This window comes from Bubalus bubalis, chromosome 1 (assembly GCF_019923935.1).
Source record: "Bubalus bubalis isolate 160015118507 breed Murrah chromosome 1, NDDB_SH_1, whole genome shotgun sequence".
NCBI classification, from domain to species: domain Eukaryota; kingdom Metazoa; phylum Chordata; class Mammalia; order Artiodactyla; family Bovidae; genus Bubalus; species Bubalus bubalis.
The window spans coordinates 118,244,743-118,255,840 of record NC_059157.1 but is presented as its reverse complement, the minus strand read 5'-3'; the positions used below and the strand labels follow the sequence as shown (position 1 = coordinate 118,255,840).

General features: G+C 49.0%; 1 protein-coding gene across 1 annotated transcript; it reads left to right on the top strand.

Annotated features, from left to right (window-relative positions):
• Window positions 1–7,539: 7,539 nt before the first annotated feature.
• Window positions 7,540–10,749, top strand: FAM43A (family with sequence similarity 43 member A). The gene has a single exon (XM_006040605.4). It carries the CDS (start codon window positions 8,556–8,558, stop codon window positions 9,825–9,827), a length of 1,272 nt encoding a protein of 423 aa, XP_006040667.2. The 5' UTR covers window positions 7,540–8,555; the 3' UTR covers window positions 9,828–10,749.
• Window positions 10,750–11,098: the final 349 nt, after the last annotated feature.

The following is an 11,098-nucleotide window of genomic DNA, read 5'->3' as shown; positions in this document are numbered from 1 at the left end:
GAAAGCCAACATAGCTTCTTATGATCTTAGAACCAGAGGGGAATTTGCTCAGCTCACAAGCAGGAAGGAGAGGGGCCAGGAAGAGGCAGCATCTTGCTCTGGGACCCTCAATGAGTCAGAGCTGGGACATGGGTATCTGAGCTCTGACTCTGATCACAGCACATCCCTACTCAAAGGCCTCCAGTGACTCACCCAGCTTGCAAGATGCCTCTACCTGCTATTCAGGGTCCTCCAGACTCAGTCCCTGACCTGACTCAATGCAAAGAGCATAGCTTGGGAAAAAATATTTGCAAATGATGTGACCTACAAGGGCTTCATTTCCAAAACAGCTCATACAAACAGCTCATACAACTCAATGACAACAATAACAAAATCCAATTGAAAAAACGGGCCGAAGATCTAAGTAGACATTTCTCCAAAGAAGACATACAGATGGCCACCAGGCACATGAGAAGATGCTCAACATTGTCAATTATTAGAGAAATGCAGATCAAAACTACAATGAGATACCACCTCACATTGATTAGAATGGCCATCATCAAAGAAGCCTAAAAATAATAAATGGTGTGGAGAAAAAAGAACACTCCTGCATTTTTGGTGGGAATGTAAATTGGTGCAGCCACTATGTAAAATAGTATGGAGTTTCCTCCAAAAAACTAAAAATAGAATTGGCATATCATCTGCAATTCCACTATGTTCAAACAAAACTATAATTCAAAAAGATACATGCAATTCTATGTTCCTTGCAGCACTATTCATAGTAGCCAAGACATGGAAACAATTAACAGATGAATGGATAAAGAAAATGTGGTACACATATTCAATGGAATACTGCTGCTGCTGCTACTGCTAAGTCACTTCAGTCATGTCAGACTCTGTGAGACCCCCATAGACGGCAGCCCGCCAGGCTCCCCCGCCCCTGGGATTCTCCAGGCAAGAACACTGGAGTGGGTTACCATTTCCTTCTCCACTACTCAGCCATAAAAAGAATGATATAAAGTCATTTCTAGCAACATGGATGGACCTATAGATTATCATACTAAAGTCAGAAAAAGACAAATACCATATGATATCCCTTATAGGTGGAATCTAAAATATGACACCACTCTAACTCTTTTACATCCTGCTTTCATTTAAAAAAATTGATGTAACATAAAATTATCCTTGTTAAAGGGAATAATTGAGTGGTATTTAGTATATTCAAAATGTTATGCAACCACCACCTCTGTCAAGTTTCATAACATTTTCATCACCCCAAAGGAAACCCTGTATACCTTAAGCACTTGCTCCCTCTTCCTCCATCCCTCCAGCCCCTGGCAATGCCCAACCTGTGTTCTGTCATTAGGGTTTCACTTTAGCATAATGTTTTTGTAGATCTCCACTCTCACGGACCATGGTGATTAGAATGAGCCCATCTGGATAATTCAAGCTATTTTCCCTGGTTATTTTCAGTTGGTTAGCAACCTTAATTCCATTTACAATCTTCCTTTCCCTTTGCCATGTACTGTAACTTATTCATAGATTCTGGGGGTTAGGACATAGGCATCTTTGGCGGGGGTGAGATTGTTGGTGGTGGTTGTGGTTGTTGTTCAGTCGCTCAGTCGTGTCTGACTTTTTGCGACCCCGTGGACTGCAGCACACTAGGCTTCCCTGGTGTCCTTTGCCATCTCCTAGAACTTGTTCAAACTCATGTCCATGGAGTTAGTGATGCCATCCAGCCATCTCATCCTCTGTCATCCCCTTCTCCTCCTGCCTTCAATCTTTCCCAGCATCAGGGTTTTTCTAATGAGTTGACTCTTTGAATCAGGTGGCCAAAGTATTGGATCAGTCCTTCCAATGAATATTCAAAACTGATTTCCTTTAGGACTGACTGGTTTGATCTCTTTGCAGTCCAAGGGACTCTCAAGAGTCTTCTCCAACACCACAGTTGAAAAGCATCAATGCTTTGTGCTCAGCCTTCTTTATGTTGGTAGTGGTGGTGATTATTCTGCCTATTTAGGATGGTCAGAATGTGTCGAGGCACTGTCTGAACAACTGGAGGATTCTACTTACGTTCTGACTCCAGGAGCAGAGCACAGAGACGGTGGTAGTAATCCAGGGAAGGAGTGGATACAGTGCACAGAAATTGTGAACCTGATGCTCATCCAGAAGGTCTTGGATGAGGAGAAGGGCAAGGATAAGAGGTTAGGAAGGGGTTGATAGTGGGAAAAATTAAGTGGGGTAGGGCAGAGCTCCCTGCACTTGAGTATCTGTTTAATCATGAGAAGTTGAAGCACACATATTCCCAACCTCTAACTCCAGATATTCTGGTTTATGGGTGGGATCCAGGAATTTTCCCACAGAATTCTGATACAGCCAGGGGGTGAGTCTGCTCTGTGAAGAATGCTGATGTGATAGGAGTCAGGAATGAAGAGAGCTGGAAGAGTAAGAGGCTGTAATCTCACAGTAAGATTTTGAAGTTGGAGAGTCCTTGAACCCACTGGAGTCATTCCCACCTTGGGGACTTCACACTGGCTGTGAACTCTGCCTAGCATAAAGCTGTCCAAATGCATAGTTTTAAATGTTCCAGCAGCCACATTAAAGAAGTAAAGGGAAATGGGAAAAATTAATTTTAACAGCATATTCTACTAACTCAATGTAGCCAAAACATTATCATTTAATATATAATTACTATAAAATTATTGAATATTTTACAATACTATCTAGGTCTTTAAAATATTGAGTGTATTTCATGTTTGCATCGCATTTCAATTTGGACCCAGCACTTTTCAGGTGCTCATTAACAGCATTTGGCCCATGACTACCATTTTGGCCATCACAGGTTGGGATGCTCTCCCTCCATTTCTTTGTCTGGCTGGCTTCATTCCATCCAGGTATCTGCCCAGAGAGGCCTTCCGTGGCTATGTAGTCCAAACCAGCTACTTCCTCCTCCTGACATTGCTTTCTTTTCTTCAGAGACTCTTCACTAACTGATATTTTCTCAGGTGTTTGCTTGTTATCTGCCTCGCCACAGGATATAAATCCCATGAGGGCAAAGACCTGTCTGTCTGCTTTGGTGCAGTATCCCCAGCAATGACATCACATCTACAGTGGACTCTCGACAAATATGTGTTGAATGACTTTGAAGATCCCAGGTATGTCATTTGTCATGGCTGAAGCCAGTGTTCATTCAGTGGGATGTAGGGGGAGGGGGACCAACCAGGAAGAGCATTATGCGAGAAATAAGGTGGGAGAAAGCCAGCCCCAAAGCTTCATGCAAGCTAAAAGGCTTACTCTTTGATGTTATGTTAGAGGCTGGGTTTCTTTCCAGCTGTGACTTGGCTATGTGTTGGTTCAACTCTGGCTTATCTGCTTCTGTGAGAAAACGTTTCACCAAGTGTCACTCTTGCCTGGCACCAGTAGATGGGGCAGTGTCATAAAAAACAGTCTGTGGTCCATGCAGTTTCTAGCCATGCAGTTTCGGTCAGCCCTTGCCAGCTGACTTTGCTGAGGTCTATTCTGGAAATGTTCTACATCTCAGGTCTACATGGTGTGTGTCTTACACATTGGAGTGCTCATATTTGCCTAAATCTTCTCTGTCCTCCCAGGTTGAAAATAAGCTTACTAAGACGATAGCCCAGGAGCAGCTCTGTGAACCTGTGCATCTGGGACATTGGGTGTGCTGGAAAGCCTGGCCCGCCAGTGGAGTCCTCCCTGCTGCTGTGCACCACTGGTTTCTCTGCCCTTGCATGAAGCGCAAGGAGGTGCCTCTCGTGGAGGCTGAGACAAGCCCTAGCTCCCATCACCAGCGCCTCCACTTCCTCCCTAAACCCTTCTGATCCTTGGTTGTTGTTCATTGTTGTTCAGTCACTAAGTTGTGTCCGACTCTGCGACTCCACGGACTATAACATGCCAGGCTCCTCTGTCCTTCACTGTCTGCCAGAGTTTACTCAAATTCACGTCCATTCAATCGGTCGGTGATGCTATCTAATCATCTCATCCTCTTGCCACCCCCTTCTCCTTTTGCCTTCCATCTTTCCCAGCATCAGGGTCTTTTCCAATGAGTTGGCTTTTCGCATCAGGTGGCCAAAGTATTGGAGCCTATCAGCTTCAGCATCAATCCTTCATTAGAATATTCAGGGTTGATTTCCTTTAGGATTGACTGGTTTGATCCCTTTGCAATCCAAGGGACTCTCAAGAGTCTTCTCCAGCACCATAATTTGAAAGCATCAATTCTTCAGCACTCAGCTTTCTTTATGGTCCAATTCTCACATCAGTACATGACTACTGGAAAAACCATAGCTTTAACTATATGGACCTTTGTCAGCAAAGTGACGTCTCTGTTTTTTAATGTGCTGTCTAGGTTTGCCATAGATTTCCTTCCAATGAGCAAGTGTCTTTTAATTTTCATGGCTGCAGTCACCATCCACAGTGATTTTGGAGCCCAAGAAAATAAAATCTGTCACTGCTTCCACTTTTTCCCCTTCTATTTGCCATGAAGTGATGGGACTGGATGCCATGATCTTAGTTTTCAAATGTTGAGTTTTAAGGCAGCTTTTTCACTCTCCTCTTTCACACTCTTCAAGAGGCTCTTTAGTTTCTCTGTGCTTTCTGCCATCAATGTTGTATCATCTGCATATCTGAAGATATTTCTCCTGGCAATCTTGATTCCAGCTTGTGCTTCATCCAAGCTGGCATTTCACATGATGTACTCTGCATATACATTAAATAAGCAGGGTGACAATACACAGCCTTGTCGTAATCCTTGAACCTCTGAGTAATTTGGAAATGTTAACTGCTTGAACATGATGTCTGCTTTTGTAGAGTCTAGACTTTCAGATATGGACTAGCTAAAGGTCACTTGCTGCTGCTGCTGCTGCTAAGTCACTTCAGTCGTGTCCAACTCTGTGCGACTCCGCTGTCCCTGGGATTCTCCAGGCAAGAACACTGGAGTGGGTTGCCATCTCCTTCTCCAATGCATGAAAGTGAAACGTGAAAGTGAAGTCGCTCAGTTGTGTCTGACTCTAGCGACCCCATGGACTGCAGCCCACCAGGCTCCTGCGTCCATGGGATTCTCCAGGCAAAAGTGCAGGAGTGGGGTGCCATTGCCTTCTCCGAAAGGTCACTTAGCACAAGTTAATTTGGTGTGGTTTTTATAGGATTTTTTATTGTTTGGACCACTTAGTCTCTCTACTTCATTGCCACTATAAGATATTCCTGAAATGCAAGCAGAAGAGGAATTAACCTTGGTTTAAGTGGCTTATTACAGTCCTAACCAGCTCCTTCCAACACCTTGCCTCCATTAACCTATCAGTGCAGTTGAGGGGTAAGTCATTATAGCTCTGGTCTAATCACATTCTGGGCCCAGCCAGCCGTGAAAAGGCCATTCCTTCTCTCAGAGACTAGGAGAGCCCAGAAAGCATGATCAGCAGAATTCCTTGTTTGATCAGGAAATTTTCGTCTTTCACTTAAAAAAACTATTTAATTTATTTTATTTTGGCTGCCCTGGGTCTTTGCTGCTGGATGCAGGCTTTCTCTAGTTGCGGAGAGCAGGGGCTATTCTGTGGTTGCAGTGTGATCTTCTCATTGCTGGGGCTTCTCTTGTTGCAGAGCACAGGCTGAAGGGCATGTGGGCCTCATTAGTTGTGGCACATGGGCTTAGTTGTCCCATGGCATGTAGAATCTTCCTAGACAAGGGATCGAACCCATGTCCCCTGCACTGGCAGGTGGATTCTTAACCACTGAACCACCAGGAAAGTTCTCCTGTTTCATTGTTATTAAATGCCATCCTAAACTGCACACGTGCATGCATTATTATGTTCTATGTTTGCTATATCTGGAAAGCCCTTTAACTCTTTCCGGCTTGGTGACGTCTTGTTCATTTTAAACATAACCACCTCTGTGGAACCTTCTTTGATTTTCCTAGTCACAAAGAATCTTTTCTTCTCCAGCTTCTCAGAGTACTCTGGGATCTTCACAGGCCATTTGATCCACTCTGTCTTCTTGTTTACATGCATGTTTCATTCATTCATTCAACAATTAAGTGGTGCCAGGCACTGTGCAGACAGGGTGCTCTCATAGAATTTACGTTCCAGCAGAAGCCCAGAGTTGAGTGAACTTTATATCCTTCACTGGACTGGGGGTTTCTTGGAGACAGGAATTAGGTCTGTCGACTCCCAGTTCAGGGCCTGGTTCCAAAAGGTACTCAGGAAAGTTAGTTAAACTGAAATTCAGTACCAATGACTCTAGAAAATTGAGTCGTGGCTCAGCAGGTAAAGAATCTGCCTGCAATGCGGGAGACCTGGGTTCGATCCCTGGGTTGGGAAGATCCCTGGAGAAGGAAAAGGCTACCAACTCTAGTATTCTGGCCTGGAGAATTCCATGGACATACAGTCCATGGGGTCGCAAAGAGTCGGACACGACTGAGTGAATTTCACTTACTTTCAAAGAAAGGTTAAAAGTTAGCAAAAATAGAGGGCCAGAGAATCTCCAGGAGGGGTTACGGTTGTGCTGAGATCAGGACCTGGCATGGAAGCCACAGACACCCAGATCCCCAGAAGCCTGGGCCTGGAGAGTGGGAGGGTCTACTGTCCTCCTGTGGGATGAGCTTGGGTGTTCCATGCAGGGTTATCAGGACATTTATTACATATTCCAGCTACAAGTGGTTTTGCTTTGAGTGAGCAGACCATAGAGGAAAGCTGGTTGTTTCAAGGGCCCAGAAATGAGTTACTAACCAAGGGTCAAGCCGGACAGATGATTCAAGTGGCAGTGTCAAGCTGGCACAAGAGAAGAGAGTGATTAATGCTAAGCATTCTCATGGAGGGTGGGTGGGCATTATTTGAAACAAATAAAAGTCATTTGAATTTTTACTAGGAAATTTCATCCATAATGTGATAGTAATGTAATAAAACTAAATGACTGGCCTGCCAAAGTAAACTGAATTCTTAACCACACACAAGGATTATTTAGAAACTGTATATATCTCAGAAAAGTGCTCTCCCGCTTAGGCCCTGACAGAAGGCAGGGCCACTGCTAGGGGTTAGGAGCTTATTTATCAAATACACACTGTAGTCTTCACTCCAACCATCTTATTACCACTCATCTCTCTTTTCATTATCTGCTCTTTATCTGTGTAGAAGGGGTTCCAAGAGAGTGAAAGATGTTTTCTTTGCCCTTCTTTATTTTCTTTGACAGAATAAAATTCTGGGGAAAAAAATAGCACCCAGTCATTCTCAGAAAGCTGTCACACACAGAAAGAATTACTATTTCCCCAACCTTTTTGCACATTATAGTCTAAATCCCACCTTACACCGCCTCCCCCAGAAGTTTCGATGGAGACATACATTTATTCAGTGAGTTGCAATTCAGCCTGGGGGTGGAGTGTCAGAATTCAAGTTGCTTTTCCTGCGGGGTAACCCCAGGTCTTGGAGATTTCTGTAGATATAGGGGATATTGGTAAATTTGGGATGAAATTGCCAGACTGGATCGGTCTCCCTTTCCCCCCAACCAATGGCTGCAACCAGATCCCTTTAAGAGATCGGCAAACCGCCAGGCGTCCAAGCCTGAAACAGATCCTTGTCTCTGCTCCTCCCCTGTCCCCGTGCGGCGAATGGTTCGTGCCGGCCTATATTTACCCGAGATCTTCCTCTCGGAAGGCAAGGATGTGAGGCTGGCGAGGCAGCTACCGCTCGTAGCACCGGAGAGGGCGCGCTGCAAAGACTGGCAGCCGAGCCAGGGGATCCCGGGAGCCGAGTCAGACACCCTCCGGAGAAAAGAAATGAGGTAGCGACCGCCCCGGGAGCCGACCATGCGCACGCCTGGCCCTCGGAGCCCCGCGCTGCCCCCGCCGAGCCAGCCCTAACAGTGAGCCACGGAGCCCGAGTCCCCGGCGTCCTGCCTGTGGGAAGATGCAGTGAGCCACGGGGGGATTGCTGCGCGGGGCCCGCCGCGGCCATCCGACCCACCATCGGAGCGCACTTGGGGCAAGCAACTGCTTCTGGGACCCGTTCAACCGAGGGGCTCTCTGCCTCCAGCACCCCTTGGAGGTGGGGAGTACCGACCCCTGGGTACACTTGCGGTTGAGTTTCCGCGGTTTCTGGCCCTAGCGACTGTGTGTGTGAATGTGAGAGGGGGGGCTCTTTTCACCTTCGCCGAGGAGTTCCTGCGTATTCTCGCACCATCCCGGCTGCTTTTGCTGGGGGCTTCCTCATTTATTTGCATCTCTTTTTTTCTAAAGACGTTTTCCGCCCCACTCTTGTGCTGTCTTTCTCTCATTTTGCCTGCCTAAGACTCTTTGCCCTGATCCTGCTCAGGCTGGGATAAATCTGTGTGCTCCTTCCCTCCTCCCCCTTGCAGTTAAATCTTAAAAAAAAAAATTCGACCCCTACCTCTTGTGCTGGGTTCTCGAGCCTTATACACCCCTATTCCCCCGCCCCCACTCCGGACTGGGCCACTCCCAGCAGAGTTTTATTTTTCGGTCTTGCCCGGGCCGAGCCCGGCCGGGGCGGGTGGCTCAGCCGGGCTCTCAACCGGCGCTACGCCGCCGCCGCCCAGCTGCGCGGGGGCGCCCTCCGGAGATGCTGCCGTGGAAGAAGCACAAGTTCGAGCTGCTGGCCGAGGCGCCGCCACGGCAGGCGTCCAAGCCCAAGGGCTACGCGGTGAGCCTGCACTACTCGGCACTCAGCTCTCTAGCGAGGGCGTGCCCCGAAGGCGCGCTCAGCCGGGTGGGCAGCATGTTTCGCTCCAAGCGCAAAAAACTGCACATCACCAGCGAGGATCCCACTTATACTGTGCTCTACCTGGGCAATGCCACCACCATCCAGGCGCGCGGCGACGGCTGCACCGACCTAGCGGTGGGCAAGATCTGGAGCAAGAGTGAGGCGGGCCGTCAGGGCACCAAGATGAAGCTGACTGTGAGTGCGCAGGGTATCCGCATGGTGCACGCCGAGGAGCGCGCGCTGCGACGCCCTGGCCACCTGTACCTGCTGCACCGCGTTACCTACTGTGTGGCAGACGCGCGACTGCCCAAGGTCTTCGCCTGGGTGTACCGGCACGAGCTCAAGCACAAGGCGGTCATGCTGCGCTGTCACGCGGTACTCGTGTCGAAGCCCGAGAAGGCGCAGGCCATGGCCCTGCTGCTTTACCAGACGTCGGCCAACGCTCTGGCGGAATTTAAACGGCTCAAGCGGCGGGACGACGCGCGTCACCAGCAGCAGGAGCTGGTTGGCGCTCACACCATCCCGCTAGTGCCGCTGCGCAAGCTGCTCCTGCACGGACCCTGCTGCTACAAACCGCCGGTGGAGCGCAGCCGAAGTGCGCCCAAGCTCGGCTCCATCACCGAGGACCTGCTCGGCGAACAGCAGGAGCAGGAGCTGCAGGAGGAAGAGGAAGAGGAGCACGCGGAGGGTTGCCCCGAGGAGGAGGAGGACCGAGCCGGAGAAGGAGAGCCGGCAGAGCCAGAGGCCGAAGCGAAGCGGGCGCTGGTGGTGGCCATGCACTTCGAATGCGGGGACTTGCTGGACACGCTGGAGAGTGGCCACGAGGAGGCGCTGGGGGGCGGCGGGGTCTCGCCGGGCCCTGAGGCTGGGTCGTCGCCTCTGCTGCTGGGCAGCACCTCCGACATGAGGGCCGAGCTTTCGCAGCTTATTAACGACCTGGGCGAGCTCAGTTTTGGCAACGACGTGCGCAGCCTGCAGGCGGACTTGCGGGTGACGCGCCTGCTGTCGGGCGAGAGCACGGGTAGCGAGAGCTCCATCGAAGGAGGGGGCCCGGATGCCAACACTGCCACCGCCGGGGACTCATCCGGCCCCGCGGACTGCGCCAGCCCAGACGAGCCCCACTCGGGCTGAGCTCCCAGCAATGTCGTGTGCGCGCCCTTGGCGCCCGATCGTGATCCCCACGCGCCCCTCCACCACTTCCTTACCTCCCGACCTGCCCCAGGAAAGGGGAAATGGGACAGTTGAGGCCCAGACCCTCCCCCTCTACACCCATACTTATGGCTGTGTTTGAACCGGGGCTCAGATTGCAAGTGGAGATACGGGGGAGGGGAAACCATACAAGGAAGGGGAAAGAGGTCGCCATCTGGGGTCTGGGGAAGGGAAAGGCCGCTGGTGTTAGCAAAGCCCGGCGGGCTTCAAGTGCCTGCCGGCCAGTTTCCTGTTTGTGGGGCAGCTGGGGCCTGAGGAGGAGGGGTTAACTTCCTCCCCCACCGGCCATCTGGGAGGGCCTAGCGTTGTCATTGACATGGCAGTTTTTGGGTTTTTTTTTTTTGTAATTGATTTCACAGTGTTTGAGGCTTTAATGCCACCTCCTTGGACCCAGTCTTTTTGGTGCGGGAGCTTGGGTGGTTTACCTCAGACTCAGACCCTTGAAATTCTGCCAAATTCCTCAAATAACTAGTGGGGAAGGGAGAGGGGGAGAAAGAAAGTCGTATTTGTTTACAGTTATTGACATCTAATACCTAAAAAAGTTTTCCTTAAGAAACACACACACCTTGCTCCTGCTCAAAAGATCTCATTCCGTGATACTGTGTAAAATATTTTTGCACTGTTGTGAAGTATTTTTGACATCTTTTTGGTTTTCTTGTACATAACTGTGTTCTCAGAGTCCAATGTTTATATCTTTTGCTGTGCAAAAGGGACATGTAAAATGTTGTTCAGTTGTATATACAGAAATGTGTATAAAACATTTTGTTATTTTTTAAGAGTAGCACTGCTCTGGTTCTGTTTGCACGCCAGTGGGGAAGAGAATAAAGAGAAAAATTGAACAGAACAGGTGAGCATCCACAGCTGCTTCAGAAAATGCTTGGCCATGGGGGTGGGCGGGAAAGGGTGTGACCATGACTGGGATAGGGTTGGGAGGCTAGTCTTTGTCCTTCGAAGGACTTGGAGGTGATTGAGAAGGGGGAACCCGCTTTATGCGTAGTCTGGGGCCTTTCCTGTCCTCTGAAACTCTGGGTACTGCAGCTGGGCCCGGATTCTTCACTTATTCAGCTCTATAAGCATCAGCTGTTTCTGATCTCTTTGAGGGAATTCTTGGAGATGCCGGGTGAATTCTGTTCCTCACTGCCAGACCTGTGAGGTGATTCAGGGAGGGGTAACTTTCAAGGTCTTCTAGGGTT

Coding starts and splice junctions, on each gene's coding strand:
- FAM43A (XM_006040605.4), top strand. CDS start 8,556: ATGCTGCCGTGGAAGAAGCACAAGTTCGAGCTGCTGGCCGAGGCGCCG.